The sequence below is a fragment of the Aspergillus aculeatinus genome (assembly GCF_003184765.1).
Source record: "Aspergillus aculeatinus CBS 121060 unplaced genomic scaffold BO66scaffold_13, whole genome shotgun sequence".
In the NCBI taxonomy this organism is placed as follows: Eukaryota; Fungi; Ascomycota; class Eurotiomycetes; order Eurotiales; family Aspergillaceae; genus Aspergillus; species Aspergillus aculeatinus.
In genome coordinates this window covers 382,544-404,914 of record NW_020291482.1, presented here as the reverse complement: position 1 = coordinate 404,914, position 22,371 = coordinate 382,544, and the positions used below count along the sequence as shown (strand labels likewise).

The 22,371-nt window shown below is 53.8% G+C and overlaps 7 protein-coding genes across 7 annotated transcripts; 6 read left to right on the top strand and 1 right to left on the bottom strand.

Moving 5' to 3' along the window:
* Positions 1 to 30: 30 nt before the first annotated feature.
* Positions 31 to 2,552, top strand: BO66DRAFT_469896 (uncharacterized protein). Its single transcript, XM_025652749.1, has 2 exons — positions 31 to 388; positions 452 to 2,552. The coding sequence occupies exons 1-2, from the start codon at positions 280 to 282 to the stop codon at positions 2,326 to 2,328; spliced, it is 1,986 nt and encodes a 661-aa protein (XP_025506000.1). The 5' UTR covers positions 31 to 279; the 3' UTR covers positions 2,329 to 2,552.
* A 48-nt stretch (positions 2,553 to 2,600) lies between these two features.
* BO66DRAFT_370179 (calponin homology domain protein) lies at positions 2,601 to 5,300 on the bottom strand. The gene is made up of 2 exons (XM_025645407.1): positions 4,858 to 5,300; positions 2,601 to 4,777 (listed from the first exon to the last, which is right to left on the bottom strand). Exons 1-2 carry the CDS (start codon positions 5,022 to 5,024, stop codon positions 2,956 to 2,958), a joined length of 1,989 nt encoding a protein of 662 aa, XP_025505999.1. The 5' UTR covers positions 5,025 to 5,300; the 3' UTR covers positions 2,601 to 2,955.
* A 268-nt stretch (positions 5,301 to 5,568) lies between these two features.
* Positions 5,569 to 6,823, top strand: BO66DRAFT_390295 (uncharacterized protein). Its single transcript, XM_025646969.1, has 3 exons — positions 5,569 to 5,736; positions 5,801 to 5,917; positions 6,011 to 6,823. The coding sequence occupies exons 1-3, from the start codon at positions 5,664 to 5,666 to the stop codon at positions 6,376 to 6,378; spliced, it is 558 nt and encodes a 185-aa protein (XP_025505998.1). The 5' UTR covers positions 5,569 to 5,663; the 3' UTR covers positions 6,379 to 6,823.
* Positions 6,824 to 8,210: 1,387 nt separating this feature from the next.
* Positions 8,211 to 9,308, top strand: BO66DRAFT_318311 (uncharacterized protein; the record flags this gene model as incomplete). The annotated part of the gene is made up of 1 exon (XM_025643595.1): positions 8,211 to 9,308. The coding sequence occupies one exon, from the start codon at positions 8,211 to 8,213 to the stop codon at positions 9,306 to 9,308; it is 1,098 nt and encodes a 365-aa protein (XP_025505997.1).
* A 5,700-nt stretch (positions 9,309 to 15,008) lies between these two features.
* On the top strand, positions 15,009 to 18,990 carry BO66DRAFT_39299 (uncharacterized protein). The gene is made up of 2 exons (XM_025647654.1): positions 15,009 to 17,493; positions 17,554 to 18,990. The coding sequence occupies exons 1-2, from the start codon at positions 15,145 to 15,147 to the stop codon at positions 18,778 to 18,780; spliced, it is 3,576 nt and encodes a 1,191-aa protein (XP_025505996.1). The 5' UTR covers positions 15,009 to 15,144; the 3' UTR covers positions 18,781 to 18,990.
* A 555-nt stretch (positions 18,991 to 19,545) lies between these two features.
* Positions 19,546 to 20,660, top strand: BO66DRAFT_390292 (emp24/gp25L/p24 family protein). Its single transcript, XM_025646968.1, has 4 exons — positions 19,546 to 19,805; positions 19,941 to 20,067; positions 20,159 to 20,459; positions 20,555 to 20,660. The coding sequence occupies exons 1-4, from the start codon at positions 19,596 to 19,598 to the stop codon at positions 20,571 to 20,573; spliced, it is 657 nt and encodes a 218-aa protein (XP_025505995.1). The 5' UTR covers positions 19,546 to 19,595; the 3' UTR covers positions 20,574 to 20,660.
* Positions 20,661 to 21,010: 350 nt separating this feature from the next.
* BO66DRAFT_345677 (succinate dehydrogenase assembly factor 2) lies at positions 21,011 to 22,260 on the top strand. Its single transcript, XM_025644557.1, has 2 exons — positions 21,011 to 21,572; positions 21,706 to 22,260. Exons 1-2 carry the CDS (start codon positions 21,104 to 21,106, stop codon positions 22,152 to 22,154), a joined length of 918 nt encoding a protein of 305 aa, XP_025505994.1. The 5' UTR covers positions 21,011 to 21,103; the 3' UTR covers positions 22,155 to 22,260.
* The last annotated feature ends 111 nt before the right edge of the window (positions 22,261 to 22,371 follow it).

Sequence of the window (22,371 nt, the reverse complement as noted above, 5' to 3'; positions counted from 1 at the left end):
TCTGCCATACTCTATGACATCTGTAGATAATTGCATTCGAAGATAATTGGTCATACCATTGTCCAACAGGCTGTTCGGACTTGATTCATCTCATACTTCTATACACAAATACAACTGGCTACCTACAATGGGGCAGAAGCAACACGTCCGATGCGGCTATCGATAAGCGCCGCGTTTCTTTGACCGGCTATCAGCCTTTATCGGCGCGATTCTTTCTCTCCGCGCATCGCAGCTCTTCCTCTCCAATCTTCACATACATCATCCTCTGCAGCTATTTTGATGGCTATCCTAGAAGGTGCAGAGGCATCTATGCCTCTCTATCGTCCTGCTAAACCGCTTCCCTTCGAGCTGGTCCAGCACTCTGGCATTTTCCTCGAAGAGAAGCTATGTATGTCTCGCTCGACACAGTCCATCTACTTCTTTGTTTGCGAATGCTCACATTTTCTACCAGATACACAAGCTCTAAATTTCCTTTTAGAAATTCTCACCGCCGGTACCCTTGCTTCCACGCCAGCGTTCGTTCCACCTCCTCAGCACCTGGCTGTCGCCGCGACCTTCCTTGTACACCCCTCCACGACCACTCGCGCAAAGACAGCCGAGGAGGAAGAAGCTCCCAATGCATCCCTCCGTCTCCTCCGCCTCACCAACGCGCTCGTTGGGCCCAGAGCCGCCAAATTCGGCCTCGCGTTCTCCTTCACGCACTTCGAAACATCTCGCCATGGCCGCCGACGTCGCGGGGCCGACGACGCGCCCACCTCGCCGGATGCGACAGAGGATATCATGACGCCGATAAACCTCGACCTGGGGGAATCACAATCCATCTGGTCCCGTGCGGAGGACTTCTGGCATGCCGTCGGCTGGGCTTTCAACTGCTCTGTACTGCACCACGAGCGCTGGGAACACTGGCGGATCTGGCTCGAGTTCATGTGCGAGGTGCTCGAAAATGACTGGAATGAGCGACATAAACAGTGGACAGAGATCAAGGACTCCAGCACGAACGCCGTCGAGGTGAACGTTGCGAAGCGCAGGTCAAAGACCAGGGCCAAAGAGAATGATGCAGCCGATCAGATACTCAAAGACAGCCTCATCGTGCGCTACATCGAAGGCGCCAGCGCCACCTACGGCCGGAATCGTCGAATCGTGAAATCTATCTTCGCCGACGGCCGGGCTACAACCTCCAACGAGTTCCGCGTGGTCTTTGAGAATGAACTCAAGCATGGCAAACACAAGAAGTCCAGCCACAATAGCAAGAAGCGCGGGATGCAGGTCAACATCGACGCAGAAGAGTATGGGGACTATCTGACCGACGACGAGGAGGACGAAGACAGTGTTGACGCCGACGACACCACCACTACAGATGACATTATTGTCGAAGACGCCGAGCCACGGCCGCAACAAGGACGCGGTCGTGGTCGTGGTCGCGGTCGCGGCGGCGCAGGGGCCCCAGCCTCGTCGAGACGAGACGGTGGTGGTGGTGGTGGTGTTGCCCTCCGGCAATCGAAACGAGCCCGACGAGGTACTCGCCCGCAAGAAACTCGCCCAGAACCCACCATCTTCACCACCCCGGCAAACTTCCTGACGCCCGACAACTACGGCACGCCTACAGGCACGTTCAAATACTCCGATCCTACCTCTCAACGCTATGTCCCGGACGACCAGATCCCCCCCGGCCACCTCGCCACCATGCACGCCGACCCCTGCACCCTCGGCGGCATGCGCTCGCTCACCCTCCGCCAGCGCCTCCTGCACCTCCTCTCCACCGTCTCCGAAACCATCCCCGAACACTTCATCCCGCTCGAAGAGCTGTATCACCTCTTCGCCGAGAACATCCGCCACCTGCCCCTCCCCTCGTACCAGGCCTTCATCAGCCCCACCGCCCTCCCGCACTTCCCCCCGGCCGCCCTCACCACCCTCTGCGAGTACCTGCTCTTCCGCATGCGCGAGTCCGCCGCCCCCGACACGGCGGACGAGTACCTCAGCCAAGCGAAGCTGGAATACTGCTTCCTGCCCTACGGGGCGAACACGAACTCCCCCGCCGACAACGCCAAGATCTCCATCACCCTGGAGACGCTGATCATCCTGCTCGCCGACAACGACATGCTGACCGTGACCCCGGCGCTGAAGGAGGCCGTCGGCGAGGGGATCATGGCCCGCGAGCAGCGCCCGATCCACGATGGGAGGAAGAAGCGCGAGGCCGACCTGCATGCGGGCGACATCGAGTGGGCGTGGCTGTTGGAGAGCGGGCGGAGGCTGTGGTTCCTGGTCGAAGAGATCATTCCGCTGACGCAGGGGAATGAGGATCATGGGATGACGGTTGCCGCGGTTTGAAAGGCTTGGCTCCTAGTGAGAAGACTGTTTGTGGGTGGTGGTCATAAGCGTTTGCATCTGCGAGTGGGGCAATTGTAATTTGTCTTGTCGTGCCTAGCCTGTGTTTGTTGCTCGTGTTTGTCTTGTCTCGTCTCGTTGTTTTTTATATTCCGGGCGAATTAACCTAGGAAGTGCTTCTTCTCGAATAGTCAGATAGATACCCTGTTGTTGTGATTGTAGCAGAGCTGATGTTTCTTGATTTGAGGATCTGAATTACATCTTTATTTCTCGTTCTTCCCTTTACTTATCATTCATCTGAAGAATACATTCGTACTACAGACCCCACCCAGCCAGGGTTCCTTTCCAACTGGACCAGTCAACAAAAGCAAAAACCAACAAACCGCATACTAAATGCACCTCAATTCCAAATAGTAGCTACCATGCTGATAGACAAAAAAAAACGGGTATAAAATAAGGAACATCCTCAGTAATTAAATCCTCTCCATCGATCCATCACTAGATCTCCCAAAACATCCACCAGATCTTAGCCAACCGCTACCTATCAACTACATTTCCAAGCACATCCCCAGCGCGAACGCATTCCGAGAATTCTAAACAACCACAGTGGTTTTCCTCCAAGCAACAAGATCAAGGCGCAGGCCGCGGCCCAATAATCTGCCTCCGGGCGCCGCCGACCCCGAGTCCGGGGCCGCCGCGGTTCTGGTTGTCGCCGCCCATGTAGCCGTACTGGTGGACGTCCCAGGCGCCCTGGCCGGGGCCGGAGCCCAGCGAGCCGTCGCGCAGTCCCCGGGCGGCGGCCTCCTGGGTCTGCTTCTGGCTCTCCTCCCACTCGCGCTGGCGCTCGCGCTCGCGCTCCATCTCGCGCTCCAGCAGGGACTTGGAGGCCCAGCCGCCGGCCTTGGTCTTCTGCTGGGCGGCGAGGCGGCGGCTGTTCTCGGCGTCGACCTCGGCGGTCGTCGTGTAGTCGGCGGGGCGGTGGGTGGTTGGTTTGGGGGAGGTGGGGGGGTTGTTGGTGGTGAGGAAGCGGTCGACTCTTGTTGATGGGGAGGCAGGCACGGGGACGGGGACTGGTTTGCGGATGGGGGATTGAGGCGGGGAGGTGTAGGTTGCTGGGTCGGGGAGAGGGCGCGGGGGCATTGCTGGGGGTTTTGATTCGGTGAGGGTGGGTTCGGGGAGAGGGCGGCGCGCGGGGAGGGAGGGAGGGGGTGGGCTGGAGGGGCTCTCGGCAATGGGAGTGGGGAGGTTGTTGTTGTTGTTGTTGTTGTTGTTGTTGTTGTCTTGCTGGTCGTTGTCGTGGTGCTTCTGCCACTCGCCGCGGAGGAGTTTGCGTTCTTGCTCGAGGGAGGAGAGATCGTAGCTGGGCTTGGGGGCCACGGGGACCGCGCGCGGGCTCCGTGCGGTCTCCGGGGATTTTGCGCGGGTGGCATCGTCCCGTTCGCGCTCGTACTGCCGCTCGCGCTCCTTGGCTCGCTCCAGTTCGTGCTCCAGCTGGCGGATGCGGTGTCGCTCCTGGGATTCCGACGTCGCGGCGGGTTTGCCGGCCCCGGCGACCATGCTGGCTTGGTACTGGCTGAGGAACTGGCCGTTGAGGCGGCTGTCCTGCGCTTCGCGGCGCTGGAGTCGCTCCTTCTCCAGCCGTGCCTCCGTCTCGCGCTCCTCCTGCTGGCGCTTGTCCTCCTCTTCTTGCCACTGGCGCTGTTGCTGGTCCCAGCGTTGGCGCTCCGCCTCCACCTGCAGGCGCTCTTGTTCGCGCGTCCGCGCCGTCTCTTCCTCCCAGCGGCGTTCTTCCTCGAGACGGGCCTGCTCTTCCTCGGCTTCCTGCTGCTGTTGGCGGCGCCGCTGGTCCTCCAGCTCCTGCAGCCGTTTTCTCTCCTCCTCGTCCCGCCGGCGCTTCTCCTTCTCCGCTAGGCTGGGGACGTGGGGCGCGGCGGTGGTGATCTGGCGCCGCGCGCCGAACGCAACACCCTGGTTGCCCTGACTGGCTCCGCCCATGTAGCCGTATTGGTGGATGTTCCAGGCCGGGGCCGTGCTGTGCTCGTCCGACTTCTTGCTCCAGGTGCTGACCGGCTGCGGAGATCGCGCTGGGCTGGAACGACCCGAATTGCTACCGCCCAACCCGAGCGACTTGGTGGGAGTATAGGCACCTCCCTGACTGGACCCTGTCACATGTGGACTGAGCGAGCTGCCCTTGGACTGTGGTCCAATGGCGTAGGGGAATTTGCTGGGCTGGAGAGCGTTGGCCCGTCGGCTGAACGAGGTCAGGCATTGGAGCACTTGGGCGGGGTCCTTGGCCTCGTAGAGATCGACAGTCAGGAATACGTCATGCGGGGGAAGGCTGAGAGGAGGCATTTGGCAGGCGCGCAGGAAGTGCGAGATGTTTTCCATCTGCACGAACGGCATGGATGACTGCTTGTATTTGACGCCCGGCGATACGGCGAGGTTTACGAGTCTGTGAGCGGGCTGGCTTTCAGTTTGCGATTCCCATACGGAAGAAGGCTGTTCTTCATCGGACAGAGTTCCGGGTCTTACCTGCAAAGAGCCACTCCATCTTTCAGAGCTTCCAGAAGATCCCCTGCCGGGAGTTTGTCATGGAGCACTTCTTCGATCCAGCTGCGGACTTCCGCGGCTGCTTGCGGGGTATAGCGGGACAAGCGCAGATTGCGCAAGTCCTTATCCAGGGATGTGACGGAGGCCATTTTTTTTGGATTACCACACTCAGCCGTGTTTGCTCACAGAAGTGTGAAGCATGTAGAAAGATTCCAGAAGAACCGAAGATGGCGAGTCAGCGCTGAAATAGGGGTGGAAAGGGGGGGCAGTGTAGGGCTTCTGTTTATATAGTGCCTAACTGCGAGTGGGACGAACCGCGGTACGTCACAGGGGGGGGGGAGGTGGCTTAGGAGAAGTCTCGCGGATCGAACGGATGCGAGATTGGAATGGAATGCGAAGGGATCAGTGCAGAATGGTTGAATTGGAGGATTATGTTATGCAAGTCAGCAGAAGAAAAGAGACACTGTCAGAGCAGACCGATGAGGACAGGAAAGTCAAAGTAGAGAAGAGAGTCAGTCAGTCGCACAGCGAAGGGAAAACGAGGGCAACAGGCGGAATGCGGCAATCTTGGCCTCGTAATACGCCGCCAATACGGTCTTTCTCGTCCTGCTCGTAAGTTACCGGCCGGTATGCGCCGATGACGTTCCGGCCGCAATAATAATAATTGATTATTGCCATCCCAAATCACTCCCTTCTGAGTGGATGAAATACCGCATCTCATCTCACACACGCCCCCGTTGCTGCCTGACATCTTTGCTCCCAGGCATTATCTGGTTTGCGTCGGGCAAATGAGTCCCATTAACAGTCTCTGGTTCAAGTGGAAGAGCCTGAAATTGCCGTGGCGCACTTCCTTTCTCGTCGGTATGTCCGCTCCATCAAACCGCATGAATACAACAACAGTCTAATTTTGAGACTCGCACCGCAGGCCATGATTTGAAGGGAAATACCTATTGGGAATTCAAAGATGCCCTGAACGCGAATCGGTATCGTCGCATCGTCAAATGTGACCCCAAAACCCACCTCTCCGATGTCCAAGTCAGCCGTAAGTGCTTCCTCAACGTTGGGTCAAGCCTGCAGTGGCGCTTTTAACCCCCAAGACAAGTCCCCCAGCAAACTGACCTGTTCTTTCGTCTAGCGCAATGGCACCAATGGCTTAGATACGTACGAGCGGAGCCTCCGTCGATCGAAGAACAGCAACAGGACATCATCCGACAGATTCAACTCAAGGAGTTGGCTCGTCTCGCTGATGAACGGTGGGCGAGCAAGGCATCTTATCTCGATAAGCCGAAGACTCAGCAACCCGCCCCTGCTACCCAGACCAGCGACGCGACATTGAACCCTCCGAAGGATGAGGCGCAGGCTACCAAGGCTACCCCTGCTGCTCCTGGGAACGAGAAGAAGGAGAAACCAGCTTCAAAACAAGACCCTTGGGCAAAGGCCGCCAGTGGACCTGGTGAGAAGTGGCAGCCGGATTCTTGGAATCCGACCTCTTCCCAGAGATGAGCTGGTTTGTTGCTTCGAACTTCGGCCTTAATCGCCCTGGTCGTCGATTACGATCCCAAGTCGCGTGCATTATGCGAATTATGCTACCAGACTAGCCGTGCATCCTTCAAAGCTGCTGAGATCCTGGATGGCCGTCTTGGTGTTTGCAGAAATCACCCTCTCCACTCTCTCTACATTTTTCTTCAGAGATCATGAGAATTGATTAGCGTTCCTCGCCAGATCGAGGAGTCATCGCGCCGTGCCTTTGTATAACGAGAGGCGCATTAGGCACCGGTCTTGCATGGCGAAAACTCTTTGATGCAGGGACTTGCAAACACCTTGTGTCAGCTCGAGCGGCATTGTATATTACCTACATTAGAGTGTATGTACCATAGTTATTAAACTAAGCAGAATGGGTCTATGGCGTTCTGCCGGGTATCGCAATGAATTCGAATACCAAATATGATATCTCGAGGAGTACCGGAATTAGGGGTGGTAAATTCTTCTCTCCCAAAGATAGTTGATGGGTCGTCTTGAGATATATAGTCGGACTCTACGCATTCACAGGAACGGCAAGGTCCACCCACCGACTGGTAACCTGATGAAGACCCTTCAATTTTGCACAAATAGATCTTCGATATTCCGGATCATCTATAGCCAAAGAATAAATTGAATTAACATATCAGTAGACAAATCGTGGTCACGGTGATGCAGAGTGGACTGCATAGAGTACTGCAGTTCGGACTTGAGATTTGCCGTGCTGACTCAGGATGACGACGATCCGGCAGATTTGCGAGTGCAATCCCTGTACGCTAAACTCTTCCGGGAATTTCCGAAGCCGGGCCGACAAGCAGGCTGGAAGGAGAGGCAACAAGCCCAAGTCAGGTGCCCGGTGATGACGGAAATCTGACAGTCGAGGTTCGCCTTGTTTCTAATCCCTTTCCTCTGCCCAAGCACTATCATCGGTGCCATTTCTCATCTTTTCCAGACTCTTCTCGACCTGGAAGTTACGTCGAGCTGCATATGCCTTTTTAAAAAGATATTGTCTGCGAGAACTGCCGACGGGTTTTGCTCATTACCCCTCGCCTCCTCGCCCCTTTGCCCCCGCTTCACCATCACCAACCACTCCCCAACGAAAAGTGGACATAAGATCCTAGCGCCTGCGCGTCGTTCATCCGTCCCTGCCCCTCACTGAGAATTGATCTGCCGTTCCCTGGGCTCTTCACCCACCATCAAGATCTTCATTGCTCACCCTCGATACTGAGGAGTACTTTCAGTCACCACGCGTCGCAGTGTTTGATCCTTCGTCACATACTGCGCCTTTGACCTAGTCGCTCAAAACCCAGCGGTCCTACAGTCGTACAGTCTATATGTATCACTCGAAATCATCCATCAAAAACGATCGCATTTTGAAAGAAGGAGGATTGAAATACTGTCATCTGACTGCATACAACTGGAACGACTACGCGTGCATGTGTCACAACCTCTACCAACATTGAATTTTGAAGCGAACTAATTGAAAACCAACATGTCTATCAACGTTATCTTTGTTCAGGGCCTTGCCGGCTCTCACTAGGTGAAAATCTTCACCCAGTTTTTGTGCTTCACGATGGACTCCTTCAAAACCATTGGGGGCCTTGAAAGCCACGGTTTGAACGTGAAAAAAACTTTCTTTGTTCACATTCTATAAAGCAACATCTCTGTTCCCAGTCGCCAGTCGCCAAGACAGGTACGGGTGGGATCTAAACCTTGTACGTTTACATCTCATTGTCACAGGACAAACCAGTCCTTTGAGCTACCGGCGCGGAAAATCCGGGGAAGCCGGCCAGCATCCGGACACTCATCGCATCGCCATGAGCAGCCAAAACATGAACAGGAAGTCATGGGAGTCCCTGTCATCGACATTCTCCCAGCTGGAAATCTCCATCTCCCATGACAGCTGCTATGCCTCTGATGAATACTCTGCCCCCGCAAAACCTACCACTGCTGTCCACACTCTTGAGGCTCCCTCTCTGGTGCCCGCGGTAGCGGCGCCTCTCCAGTCGATCTTGAAGCCGATTCTGAAAAGACCATATTCAGAAATCGAAGAAGACGAAGAAGAGGCAGAGTCTGGCTACGCATCTGAGGAATCCGAATACGGTTATGACAGTTTTGACGAATCGGATGATGACATGTGTGAAGTCTCAGATTGGGATGAAGCTTCTGACATCATGTCTCAATCAGATGGGGAAGACGACGATGTCGCGTCACTAGACGGCTCGTTTATCATTGAATTCGGCGGAGCTCATGTTCAGTTCGATGCGAACATATGCTATATCGAAGCGCCAGAGCTAGAGGAAGATGACGAAAGCCCCGAGGCTGGACTGACTTGCCACGAGTTGATGGAGATGGCACGAAAGTCTGGTAGCCTGCGGCTACAAGAGGGTACAGGTCCTGGAGACCACCCTGAGGACTGCGAGGACGACGATAGTCTGATCCTGGAAACTTTGAAGCAGCTCCCGGAAGAGCACCCCGATGATGTTGTTGACCTGGACAAGAATCTCTTCGTCGCCTACATGAATGGCATCAATGGGCTTACCGACCCACAATACAAGTCTCGCCTTCGCAGCCGCGTTGACGATATAAAGTCTGGTCGTGCACACACGCCATACCTAGACGAGGATGGCACCACTGGTGCTTACATCGATAACGCGCTCAACCACGTTATCGGAGTCTTCCGCAACATCGTAGCCGAGGAGGAGTTCAACGAACTTGTTGACCTCAGCCACGTCAAGGGCAGCTCCACCGGGCCGAGTGGGAGCATTAACCAGAAGCTCTTGACCAAGCTTGAGAATATCCTCTCAGAGAGACTGGCCTCCAATGCCGTCAATATCGGACCTGACGAGTTGAGCTTCTTCACCAGTGGGCTTGCTTACGCTTTAGACCACTGGACCAGTTACATGACGCGATGAATATGATACGCTGTCCATGAAGAATCACGAAGAGAAACAAAAAAACACCAAAATGTGAAAAAAAGAAGGCCAAGAGCCGAAAGATGTCCGAAGGGCCTAAATCGTTGTTATTTCATTTGCCATGGCCTAAATATCAAAAGCATTTCGCAAAAACCTACGAGCGGGGATTGTAGCATCACTCATGATTATGAACCCGAAATATTCTTCTAATATCTCATCAAACGTAACTTCGTAGGCGTACAGTGCAGTCCACCACTCATCCAGTAGTAAGTAAGCACAACTCCTGATCCCGGCAGAATTGCGCCTATAATACGAGAAGAATATAGTCACCTTCCGACATGGTCGATCTTAGCTGCCACGCATAAGGCCATCACCCACCCGCCACCCTGCCTGCCGCTTTTCAGGAATTTTGTCGAAACGCTGACGCTGGCTATAACACATGATCATATTATACTCACTCCGTTAATACGCCATGGGTAATTATGGAGTGCCCTACAGTAGTCTACTCCGCACACGTCCACCCCTCCCTGGCAGCATTCCATCAAGCTGAAACACTTGAAGTAAGAGGGCGCCAAACGTTATGAGCGCAGGGCTAGATCCGGTCGATCGCTGAATTGAGTTCTGCGCCCAATAGGAATCAATCGATCGTTGTACTGTTTCTCATTGGGGGCGGTAGTCTAGGGAATCTAGACTTTGGATGGGTAGTAGTCGAGACGCCAGGCTCCCAGATTACCTCGTAGGTGGCCGTGAGAGGAAGAGAGGGAGGGGAGGGCGAGGCTCTGGATGCAGGATACCAGTAGATCAAGGGTTTCGGGGAGTCCGTCGTGCTACCTACAACTGCTCTGGTTCACGAACGGGAAGCTGTCAGTGTGGGTGTTGGGTTCGAGAAGGTGGGTTGGTGTACTACAGTATATGCGCTGATGTCAGATCTTGTTGGGCAGATCCAGTGATAGCCGTGAAGAGTTGTTGGGTTGTAAGTGGAGAGAAGTAAGTTAACTACCTGCTACGAGGTATACCTACGCATAACTATGCTCTATCGGGAATGGGAGGAAGGGCCGCTGCACTGCACTGTACTGCAGTGCATAACGTTAGGAGGAAAGCGACGATAACTTGATACATCCAGTCACATCATACGATCTGAAACTCCTGGTGCTGAGAGTTGATCCCTGCACGCTACTACCTGGTTGTAGCATATCCTTGTACTCTGTGTACATGCGCATATTCATGCAATCACACACTTTCGATGCATCGCAGCATCCTTCAAACGCTACTGCGCGTATCGCTAAGATCCTGTCCTCTTCATCCCTACGTCTCCGAAAATCCTGATGTCTGGATTGTGTTGTGCTTGGTTGGTTGATCGATCATGCGTGTATAAGCAGTGGATAAGTTAATGGCTGGCTGCTTACTGCTTACTTTCTGACAGAGAAGGCTTATTCGTGGCTATATTGAGGGTGACATCCATGTTTTGTTGGTTTTGGGGTTGACGAACGTGTTTCGTTCGTTGCGGTCCGTTTATACATGTGTGGGGGCCGGTTGGGGCGGCGCCTTGCTTGGTTGCATCTGGACTACAGTAGAACGGCCTTGTATCAGCTCCAGCTCCAGCTCCAGCTCCAGGCTTAGTCCGGTGGTTGCCCTTTTCTGCCTGCCTGCCGGCCTGCCCTGTGCGTAGGGTTGGGGGCTGCATGTACTGTACTTTAGGTGTAGTGTAGTCGAGGTCAATGCACGCAGGGAAGGATTTATAGTTGGTAGGGAGATAAGGTAGTCTTGGCGGGGTGTGTAGCTGGGAGTTTGATGCTTATAGTTATGAGGTTACTTGTTTGAGTGGTGACTACATGTGTGGGCTGAGGAGTTTGGGTCTAGTTGTTGCGCTTTGGGGATGAGGAAACATGTGGATGCTAGGTATCGGGTGTAGCAGCCGCTTCCAGGTCATCCATCCATCCATACGGGATCCTGTGTGCTGATCTGGTGGGTATATGGGGAAAACCGCGACCTGGACAATAAGCGGCTCGAGAAGTCATGAAAGAGCGTTTAAATGCACCAATTGCACACGTGTCGAAAGTTGGAATCTCAAAATTCAGTCGAGTTTTTGTATGTAGCGGGGCAGCCTCATCCCCGGTCTGGTTGACGGACCGAAGAAAAAACAAGCCTCTCAGATGATGTAATTCGAGATCTTGAGGCTACGATCCATGGGTTATAGTATAGAAGCTATTTTAGTGTTGTACTGGCTTGTTCTGGAGTTGCTTGTTGCATTTGATGTCTCCCTACCGGACTGATATCGGGTATTCCATCTCACCACCCACGGCGACGTTGATCTGGTAGTACGTACTGAATATAGCAGCACCTAGTCTAGGCAAAATCGATAGTACTCAAGAACCCAGCCGGGAAAGCCCCCTTCTCAGCTCGTATCATATATTGCGCCCGCCTCCACCAGCAATGGGCCTGGGTTCGAGATGCACTTCAGCTGAAGAGTGGATTGTTGATACGTTCCCACAATCGTATATTAAATCGGAGCCTGGAACCCAATCATAGGCGGCCATCGGTGAGGTGTACCCGATTAACTATGTCTCTTACCCGCTGGCTTGCCCGGAAGGGGCCTACTGCACTTTCATGGAACTGAATCGGAACCATTGGTGTGGGAGCACGACATGGTCATGGTGCAGGTGAACCAGCCTGAACCGCTGGAGAGAAAACGGAAATGGATCCCTCCCTGATTGGATCCCTGTGCCAGTCCACCGGTCCCACCGAGGCAGTAGAGCAGGGATTCGACGGAGCAATAGTTGGGTGCTTGATTCGTCTCTTGTCGAACTTACTCACCATCCAAGATCGTGGGAATGATAAGTGACTCGTGTGAAAAGAGAGACAAAAGTGGGAACGGGATGGTGAAATAGAATTTGAAATCTCTGGCCCTAGTCTCGAAGGCCGCGTGTGAACGGCAAGAGGTCGGAGACTGCGAAAGTCAAAGTACCTGGGGGGATTGGGGATTCCTGACTCGCGAACTAGGGGAGCACTGTAGTCTGTAGCAGATCAAATGTGTTATTAACTCTCGAGAAGGAAAGTGCTGTCAGGAGCCCGTGAGGCATAGGCGCATAGCATGCTGGATTGACATGGGCAATTTGTCAAGGCGTCCTTTTTAAACCTTCAATCCTTCCCGCGGGCCACAGCAAAATCCAGTAGTATATGGGGTATGGAGAAACCAGCAATACCAGAGAGGCATGTCCCACGATCATCATCAGTGCACCCACCAGTGATCTCCCTTGTCAGCTTGGAGATCACTGTCCGACTGCGCGACCTCCTATTCTCCTCCCGAGGGATACAACCTTAGGGTGTCAAGGAGTGTTTCCGAGTCGACGGGAGTGTATTATTCCTACCTATGCAGAACATCTCTGGACAATTATCCGTTTCTCTTGAAAATCGAAACAGCTCCTGTGATGATAGTGGCTTAAGTGGTCATGCAAGCCACCGGACAGTGGCCGTAGCCATGATTTGCTTACCGGGGGAATAATAGCAGCAATCAGATTTTGAGTTCCATGGTGCCTGGGCTTGAGACCGATTTCGGGAAGAGATGGGGGGGGGGGGGGAACCGAAACTTGTAGCGGGATCACGGACGGATTTTGTCCTTGGGGTTAGGTTGAATGTCTCCCTCGGTTATCTCCGGTAGAAATACTATTCCGTAGAGTGCTAACTTATTACTTCTCATCTGTTCTGAGTACTTCGGAGATGGGATCCAATTGCACTGCACTTCTTCCGTGGTCAATTTAACATGACTGAATATAATAATAAAGCATGAGACACGGCTCGCTACGAGAGGCGAGAGCAAAGAGACAATGTGAGAGGCTTACATTCCAGTCGGCTTGCAGTAGCGCCCCCTTAAACTGCCCCTCGTGCCCCTGCAGTCGGGACGGTATTTCATCCTTAGTGAGTGACTAATCCTTTAGGGTTCCTTTTCCCTGCCTGCCTGGTGGGGCCTTTTTTCACTAGTTCGGCTCTGGCGATCGTCGGTTTTCTTGGGGCTTCGGTGCCTTTTCTTATTTGCTTCTAGTCGCAACCGACTGGCCACTTCTCCTGGATGCGCTTATGGTAGGGGTCCGGATGCTGGGTATTAGTCTAGGTCTTTCTCTCTCTCTCTTTCTCATGCTCAAAGCCTCATGACCATGACCAACGGACCTTCCAACCACGATTTCGGATGATACTCGGAAAAACAGACGGCTCATGTTTATCGAAATCGAGGGAGGAACCGTGGAATGGTATGGTATGGTGTTGGCCGCTTGTCGGGCGAACTAATCGCAGTGCTCCGTCCATGGATTGACGCTCTCCCCGAAACCGATATCTGAGGCCAAGCTGTTCCTGACCCGAGAAGGTCTCAAGTCGGTGGCGACACCGAGGCCAATGTCGATCTTGCCAGAGCCCTCGTGCTTGATGCATTCCGACTCGTGGGGGTTCCATCAGAATGATGGACTGGCGGGAAACTTTAACAAGTCATAAGTCATGAAGAGCTTGCTTTTTCCAGTAACCCATGCGGTTCACAAAACGGAGAAGCCTGGACGATGTACGGAGTAGATGATAAGCCAGTCAGTCTTTGGTAGAAAAAGGAAAAAGGGAAATCACCTATTCTTACTACGAGTACTTACCTTCCGGTTCCAGTTCCAGTTCCAGTTCCAGTTCCAGTTCCTGTGCAGCCAAAGCGTTGTTGGTGGTTCCTCTTCCCCCAAAGTCCCCACACCACAACGATGTTCATTTGCTTCTCTTGACCCAAGTTAACCCAAGTTGACCCTCCCTGGTGGAATTGAAGCGGATGATGGGTTCCACCTCTCCTGATTTTGCTAGTCACTTTTTGTTAGTTCCGCTGCTGTGTCTGTCTGTAAACTGTAAGAATTTCTCGGATCCTAATTTACAGAGACGGTGAAGACTGGAGCAGTCGTCCATTCACATGTGTTGACTGTTGCTGCTGCTGCTGCTGGCACTTCTATGTACATACAGTACTGTACATACATACATACATACAAACTAATCATACTGATGGCTTGACTGTTTACTCCTGAACTTTCACCACCTCCCATAAGGTCCTTCATTCACACTCTTTCTTTCTCTTGTCTCCCTCCTCATCTACCTAGTCTACCCCCCTCTCTCCCTCTCCTTCTCTCTCTGTCTCTCTCTTCTTCCCCTCTCTTCTTTCTTTCGCTTTCCCTTCTTACAACTCATCTACTTCACACTTTTACTCCCTCAATCGCTTCTCGCCGACCATCCGCTAAACCACCCTCTCCTTAAAACTACAACGCCACCCCTACCCCGACCTTACTCCAGATCTTCATTGATCGTTCGGATTCCGGTTTCTCTCTACTTTCAGAACTCAAGTACTGCGACATGAACGCTACATTCTATTAGTTGGTTCGTTACACGGGTACGTTCTAGCCTCGACCCCATTTTGCGACTGGCTGCGTCTCCCCGCTGGCACTGCGAGTTTTTGCTTTTTTGACTTCTTCTACCCGATCTTCCTTTGTTCTTATGCTTTAATAATTGCTTTTGCCGGATGCTCTGTGGCTTGACGCAATCTTACGACATCCACGACATCCACGACATCCACTGTTAAGGCAGTACCCCCAAAAAAGAACAAATAAAGTCGCAAGGCCCCCAAGATGAGCTGTGCAACTCATTTCGTATTGTTCAAAGGCTGACCAACTGTTTCTGTCGTGTTTCAGGATACTAAAGTCTCCATCATTCGCTCCCAAGCTTGCTGGACACTCTGAATAATAATACACCCCGCTCCCGTGTTCTTTGTTCGATCTGCGCTCTCCAGACCGACCTCTTTGCGACTGTATGTGATCCTCGCATTGCGACCATGCAGCACAGCAAAGGACCCGATTCTCCGGAGATGGGGAGGACGGTCTCGCGCTCGCGCAGCACCAGTGTTTCCAGCGACTCCCAACTCCCCCGAGCCCATCTGCTCGCCCCCACAGCAATTACACCACCGCCCACTTTTATCGCCTCTTCCGCTGCAGCCCAGATTATCACCACAGACCAGGAATTCAACGCGGCCGACTTTGTTGCCGATGAAGATGGACCGGGCTCTCCTGCGAGTGCTTTTGTGACCCGCGAGGCTCTGTCAGCCCTCAACGGATTCCTCGACTACCTTCTTTTTGATATCCTAGCTGCAGCAAAGTCGACGCAGTTGGCCTGCATCCGGCCAGCGGTGGCAGACGTTCTGAAGCCACGCCTCGCCAAGGAAGTGGTAGAGACAGCGGACGATGAGCTGAGTGAGGTCTTGGGTGGCCCGGAAGAAGAGCAGCTTGAGTTCCGTGGCGGCCAGACTCCTGGCGGTGAATTCGACCTGATTCGTTCGTGGAAGCTCACTCGCCTGCGATGTATGGTTTACACGCGACTGGGTGACATGGAAGAGGACGAGGAGGAAGAGCATATCGCACGGGAAGGCCTAGCTGACGAGGACGGCGTCCCGCGAAGGCTGGCCAGTCACGTAGGAAATATCACACCCGCCGCAGCCATTTTCTTGACTTCGATCATCGAGCATTTGGGCGAGCAAGCATTGGTCATCGCGGGTGAGACAGCTCGATCACGACTGTCGACAAAACTCGAGCAGGATTCCGCACAATCTATGGAGACTGGTATCAATCGTGCAAGTATGGATCGACTGGTTGTGGAGGACCATGACATGGAAAAATTGGCCTTGAACCCGACATTGGGTCGACTCTGGCGAACATGGCGCAAACGCGTCCGAGGGTCCAACCTGTCGCGGGCAGTTTCACGAGAATCAATGCGCCGCCGCCATAGCGTGTTCACCACTACCGGCAGTAGGAAGAGCAGCGTTTTCACCGCGGATGAATTCTCAGTCCGTTCGGCAACCTCGCCAGTCCCCGAAACCCCAAAAGACGTCGACCCAACCTTGGTGCCCTTGCCGCTTAATGACCACGATATTCAGGAAATTGAGGTCCCTAGTTATCTGCCAGAGCTTGAGACTGGCGAGATCCAAACCATGCAGGCTGTAGTAGCCCACAAAGTTCGTCCCCATAGTCTTATGGTACTCACACTGCCTTCCCCGAGATCGCCATCATCGAACGGCAACTCGCCCCTTACCCCTAAGCTACAGACCGTGACAATCACCCGTCATGCTCGATCAAGATCGTTGCCCAACGCTGGACCCGGGGAGGAGACTCCAGAACCTGAGCAGTTTCCAGAGCGACCGTCACCGACTGCGTCCGAGGAGCGGCGGCGCTTGGAGACAATGTACGAACATGACGAAGATGACGAGCGAAATGCCGACCAGGGACACAAGGAGGAAGCTACAGAACTCGTGAACCATGTAGACGAAGAAACAAAAGCAGTGCCGGAGACGACCACAGTTCTAGCCACCTCTGTTGTTGCCCACGAGGTAATCACTCCGGTCTCCCCAACGTCACCGATTGAGACAGAAATCCTCGAGGGCCAAGGGACACGTGCGAGACCCAGATTGGCTTCTGCGCAGCGACCGCGACCAAAAACGATGCGAGAACCATCGATCTACGAAGAGCGGTCACCACCTGCTACTCCTGTTTTGGTGGATGACCAATTTGGGTCAACGGTCAAGGAAGACGCACCGCCGACGCAAGGGGCTGACTCCGTCTCGGTAGCGCCCGCTGTCGATCTCGACGAGTTATCATCCGAGGAGTCTGTAGCCCCTCCTACCACTCGATCTTCGACCGATGACGGTCATTCGCACAAGGCCTCCAGGCCCCTTTCAACCTCTGGAGATAGCGCCTCCTCGGACGTTTCGCGGAAACTACCCAAATCTAGCCCTCTCTCCAACGGTACCAATCATCGCTACGGGCGATCCAGCCCTGGAATCTCATCGGTCAAATCCGGCATTGAGCGTGCCGCCGTTCAAAGACTGTCAGGGCGACCATCCACCTCGGTGGCATCTTCAAGCTATTCCAAACCGCGCCGCTCGGACAGTTTCGGCAGCAGCCGCGAGAGACGTCCTGTGACGTCCGGCTCATCATCTGCTTCAAGCAAGCTGAAAGGCCTGATCGTCCGTACCGGGGATTCCAACTCTTTGCGCCTGCGGAACTCGTCTGAGATAAGCAGGGTGTCAACTCAGGAGTCAGCCTTCGATGACACCACCGGCCTAGATGAGCTTATCCGCAGCGAAGAAACTTTACACTTCACACTGACTCCTAGAAACATGAGAGAAATGGAGGTACGTCTGGACCCCCTCAACCCCCAAGTCGTCAAGGAATGTCACTAATTGTGAAACCAGCTGCCTGATTCACCCAGATGGCGAGCCCAGCAGACCACCCCGTCTGAATCGGATTTCGCGCGACCAAGAACATCTCACGCATCTTCCAAAAGCATCATGGACCTTGCTCCCATGTCCAAGTGCAAATCATCGGACCAACCCAAATACACCCCCATTGTGGTGCCTGCCGTACTCCCACCGCAGCCCACCACTGAGCAAAGTATTGTATCACCGACATCCATCAATTCTACCGGCTCAGGTACCCCTACGATCACTGGGTTTGACAAAAGTGGTTCTGGCAAACCATCAAGCGTGCGCCGCGTTTCTGATGCGACCGATGTCTCACGCAGGGTCTCCAGACCAGTGAGTGCTTCGGCTCGTAACAGCAGTGCACGTTTGCAAGCACGCCCTGCTGTGGCCCCTAAAGGAGACCAGACCTCCGATTTGATCGATTTTATCCGCGAGGGACCGCCGACTCCCGGTGCTCACCGGATTTCACGTGCGGTGGCGCCATTCCGCGACACTATGGACTCAGACGAATTGCAGGCTCTAGAGTCGGGGCGTCCGAGTATGCAAGGATCGCTGACGGCGAATACACTAACTTCCGTTGGCTCCCATACCGGCCTTCTGGAGACAGGTCTTCGGTCAAGCACTCCCACCACACATAGCAAGGAGATTTCGGAAGATATGCGACCGAAACGAACGCAGCGTCGCGTACGAGACCCCTATGCAATTGACTCGGATGATGACGACCTTGAAGATCTTCTCGAACCCGCGAAACCAAAGCGCGATGAGGAAAGTCTGATGGATTTCTTGCGAAACGTACCACCCCCTGCGTCTGCAGCTCCACCGCAACCTTTGACTACGAATATGGGTACCCGGCGGGGCTCATCTGCTGGCTTTGCTGGTGCTTCATCTATGAAGACCCTGCTCACTCGGACCACGGCTACCGAGAAGAACGTCCTCGCACAACCTTCAAGGAGCTCCCCCCGCCAGGCGTCCGATACTTATATGACTGGGGCAAACAACAACTATACGACTAAATCTGGTGGATCCATGAATGCTGCCTACGGCTTACCGTCTGTTTCTCAGAGGCAAACCGAGACTAGTGCGCTAGCCGACTTTCTGAGGAATACTGGCCCTCCTGAGCCTCCAGTTACCAGACCTACGCAAACCGCTCCCCCAACTAAGTCGAAGGAATCAGGCTTCTCGCGCCTTTTCGCACGTCGAAAGAAGATCGAGGTCTGATTCATGCCACCGTGACTTTCTTTTTTCTTTGAGGACAGCTGTTGCTTTCTCTGTGACCCTGAACACGACATGCTATCACTGGCAAATGACCTGTCTTTCTGAGCGTTGTGACTTTTGATGATGATACCTCTACCTTCAATTCTTTACCATCTCCTGTCCATAATGACACTATTCCTAACATTGGAACTATTCCTTGTTCTATCTTTTCACATCTCCATACCCACGTTGGCCATGTTCTGTTCGAACAATACCACCCCTCGCTTGCAGCGATTCTCTTTTCCACTTTTGGTTGATTCCCCTGTGTTCTCAGCTTTTCTTCTTCTTTTCGTGTCAATGACCCCAAGGGCCACTAATCCCAATCCAAAATCTTGCAATCTGGGATATACATCCTATGGTATCACTTTTGGTTCGAGCCATCTTTACATCCTACTTTGTATCGAGGAATAGGGCACCTTTGCCGATACTGTACATAGTAACATAATGTAGTTGCCTGACACATTTGAATAGTGTCTGCGACCAGGGATGAAGACTTTCGTATACTGTCACTACTTGCAGCCATATCCATATCGCATGAAGTATGAGTACGATGCTGCGGCCAAGATATCCATACTAGCACTTAACGTAGCCAAAGGTACTGGTAGGCATTGTTGATTCAACCTGAAACGGGAAGGGGAGCCGATAACCGGATCAATGTTATGCCGGCCTTGCCCGGTCCCCTGGAGCGCGGCGTGGCATCAATAACACTGGCCGCTTCCGAGCTTCGTTGTCAATTTCCTAGACTTTACTGTCGGCCGCTGCGACAATCGCCGTTAACAATGGCGGCAACTCACTTTACAATGAGGACCCTTCTTGGCCTTCTATTTCTTCTTTTTGTTCAACTCTCTTCCGCTCTCAAGTTTGACCTGTCTGCCGTCAGTGGAAAGAATGAACGGTGTATCCGCAACTTCGTCTTCAAGGACCAGCTGGTTGTAGTCACTGCCATTGTCAGCGGCAACAAGGGTGACGGACAAGTGGTCAACATGCACGTACGTGGCAATAATCCCGGAGCTATCTCTGTGACGTCGGATCGAGCAAGCATCGAACTCGTCGTGATTCTCGAGGGGCCTTCGAAGGACTGGGGCCGGGACACGCAATCAGCTAACTATATATGCTGGGAATAGATCAAGGATGCCCTGGGCAATGAGCACGGTCGTCCCAAGGACATTGCCGGAGAGACTCGCCAGGCCTTCACTGCCCCTGCCGACACTGCCTTTGATGTTTGCTTCGACAACCAGCTGACCACCCGCCGTACGTCTCACCTCGCTCTCCCCTGAAGACTTCCGAAAGAACGTGCCCAGTGGAATGCATAACTAATCATCTTTGGGGGGTGATCGTACAGACGCTATTCCCAACCCATACAAGTCGATCGAGCTCGACGTCGAGATCGGTGCCGACGCCCGCGACTGGTCCAGCATCCAGGTTCAGGAGAAGCTCAAGCCCGTCGAGACCGACCTCCGTCGCATCGAGGAGATGGTCGCGGAGATCGTTAGCGAGATGGAATACCTGCGCGCCCGTGAGCAGAAGCTGCGCGACACCAACGAGAGCACGAACGAGCGTGTCAAGTGGTTCGCTTTCGGCACTATGGGCATGTTGGTTGGATTGGGCGCTTGGCAGGTGGTCTATCTGCGGGCCTACTTCAGGTATGTTCCTTTCTCTTTTCTCTTGCTTCATTGCGTATATGGGGATCTGGATTCGAGCAAGGGTTGGCTAAGCCTTTCATTCTTTCTGCGTACAGATCCAAGCACCTTATCTAGATTTCTTTCTTGTAGCTTGGAGTGTATTTTGTGGGGATGGAGGAGGTTACAGTTTGATGCTTCTCTACTTGTCATGACCAATATATGGACTTTCTTCCAATTGCATTCATATACAGCTTCTTGATCGTTTGTAGTCTATGACAGCCGTGGTGGGTGAGTCTCACTTGGTGATTATCAACAGTAGACATGACACTTAGCATCCAAACCTCCTAGGATCAGCGAATAGGATACCGTTTCTCTCCAACAGCTCCCACAGTTTCCCAATGAGAAGAGAATTCTTGACTGAAGTCATGATAGCATCAGAGGCGAAAGCTGCCACTTTTCGAAATCGGCAGGTCGCGGTTGGTGCATCGTGCCGTGCAAACACAGCAAACAGCTGCATCTGCGGATGATGTCAACCCGGTCTTTCTTCGCCGGATCAATTGCTCAATTACCGACGGACTTCCCCAGAGTCCGATCAAAAAATCATTATCCTCAGGACTTTCTCTTTGCTCCCAGTAACTCATTCGGGATATTAACACATAGCCACGATGTCCGCATCCAGACTTGTCCACCGCTTTGTGCGGCCATCCGCATCTTCCCTCTCGTTTACCACAACGACCACTTTTGCTCGTCGCTCTTTCGGCAACTCGGCTGTTCGTCTCAACGGCGATAGCGCCGTGAAGGATCGCGCGCCCTCGACCGCGCCCCAGCACCGCGAGAACCAGATCAACAAGCCCCACAACCCCAATGTCCCCAACACGACCTCTACGATGACCAAGGACTTCCCCAAGGTGGGCGCCAAGTCCGCGCCGCCGGACCTCGTGGGCGCCGTCGACCCGAACTACAAGCCGGCGGACCCGTACCCCGGCAAGGTCGAGCATTTCACCGGAGGGCGCGAGGAGACCGGGGCCCAGAAGCCGGAGCTGGGTGTCGGCGAGATGGAGGGTATCACTTTCCGGGTTGAGCCTCTCCGCCGATCGGGCGAGGATGTAACGACCATGCGCGCTCGGTTGTTGTGTATGTGTTTTTCCCTTGCCTCTTTACTGGCATCACTATTCATATCACCTCTTGTGCGGGCTTGCTAGTTCGAACCCCGAGAGCGTGTCGTGTCGGAGATATTTCGCTCATTGACATTGGGATTTGCAAACAGATCAGAGCCGAAAGCGCGGCATCCTCGAGTCCGACCTGCTGCTGTCGACCTTCGCCGACGTCTACTTGGGCAAGATGGACCAGGCGCAGCTGCAGGAATACGACCGCTTCCTCGACGAGAACGACTGGGATATCTACTACTGGGCTACGCAGGACCCCCCGGCCGATGGCGGGGAGCAGTCCCCTTCGTCCACGGCCCAGGGGGCCCAGGATACCGTCACCGAGACCTGGAAGCAGACTGGAGCCAAGAGCGGCGAGTGGGCGCAGACCGTGGGCGCCTACAAGGCTGCCTACCGGCCCGTGCCGTCGCGGTGGAAGGAGTCGAAGGTGCTGGAGCTGCTCCGGGCGCATGTGCGCGATAACAGCGCCACGGGCTTCCATGCGGCCAAGAGTAAGAAGACCGGGGGTGCTGGGTTGGGAAGGATGCCGAATGTGCAGGTGTTTAACTAGAGGAGGGGGAGGCTCGCGTGTACTATATAAAATGAAGGTGTGTTGGGACTGATATTCTGAGTATGTATATTACGTTGGTAGTCGGAATTGAACACTGCATGTAAACTGGACTTTGACTGGACCGGGGAATATTGGAGACCGGGGTAGATCGATCGTCGACGGGAGCGGAGGATGCATAACTAACAGGCTGGAGGGTTATGCCGGGGTGAGTCAGCAA

What these genes read in the sequence shown, in the direction of transcription:
- BO66DRAFT_469896 (XM_025652749.1), top strand. Translation starts at nt 280, where the DNA reads ATGGCTATCCTAGAAGGTGCAGAGGCATCTATGCCTCTCTATCGTCCT. An exon ending in TTTCCTCGAAGAGAAGCTAT is followed by an intron (nt 389 to 451) that starts GTATGTCTCGCT and finishes ATTTTCTACCAG; the next exon opens with ATACACAAGCTCTAAATTTC.
- BO66DRAFT_370179 (XM_025645407.1), bottom strand. Translation starts at nt 5,024, where the DNA reads ATGGCCTCCGTCACATCCCTGGATAAGGACTTGCGCAATCTGCGCTTG. An exon ending in GATGGAGTGGCTCTTTGCAG is followed by an intron (nt 4,778 to 4,857) that starts GTAAGACCCGGA and finishes GCCCGCTCACAG; the next exon opens with ACTCGTAAACCTCGCCGTAT.
- BO66DRAFT_390295 (XM_025646969.1), top strand. Translation starts at nt 5,664, where the DNA reads ATGAGTCCCATTAACAGTCTCTGGTTCAAGTGGAAGAGCCTGAAATTG. An exon ending in GCGCACTTCCTTTCTCGTCG is followed by an intron (nt 5,737 to 5,800) that starts GTATGTCCGCTC and finishes CTCGCACCGCAG; the next exon opens with GCCATGATTTGAAGGGAAAT. An exon ending in CTCCGATGTCCAAGTCAGCC is followed by an intron (nt 5,918 to 6,010) that starts GTAAGTGCTTCC and finishes TCTTTCGTCTAG; the next exon opens with CGCAATGGCACCAATGGCTT.
- BO66DRAFT_39299 (XM_025647654.1), top strand. Translation starts at nt 15,145, where the DNA reads ATGCAGCACAGCAAAGGACCCGATTCTCCGGAGATGGGGAGGACGGTC. An exon ending in GAAACATGAGAGAAATGGAG is followed by an intron (nt 17,494 to 17,553) that starts GTACGTCTGGAC and finishes TTGTGAAACCAG; the next exon opens with CTGCCTGATTCACCCAGATG.
- BO66DRAFT_390292 (XM_025646968.1), top strand. Translation starts at nt 19,596, where the DNA reads ATGGCGGCAACTCACTTTACAATGAGGACCCTTCTTGGCCTTCTATTT. An exon ending in GACAAGTGGTCAACATGCAC is followed by an intron (nt 19,806 to 19,940) that starts GTACGTGGCAAT and finishes TGCTGGGAATAG; the next exon opens with ATCAAGGATGCCCTGGGCAA. An exon ending in CAACCAGCTGACCACCCGCC is followed by an intron (nt 20,068 to 20,158) that starts GTACGTCTCACC and finishes GTGATCGTACAG; the next exon opens with ACGCTATTCCCAACCCATAC.
- BO66DRAFT_345677 (XM_025644557.1), top strand. Translation starts at nt 21,104, where the DNA reads ATGTCCGCATCCAGACTTGTCCACCGCTTTGTGCGGCCATCCGCATCT. An exon ending in CATGCGCGCTCGGTTGTTGT is followed by an intron (nt 21,573 to 21,705) that starts GTATGTGTTTTT and finishes ATTTGCAAACAG; the next exon opens with ATCAGAGCCGAAAGCGCGGC.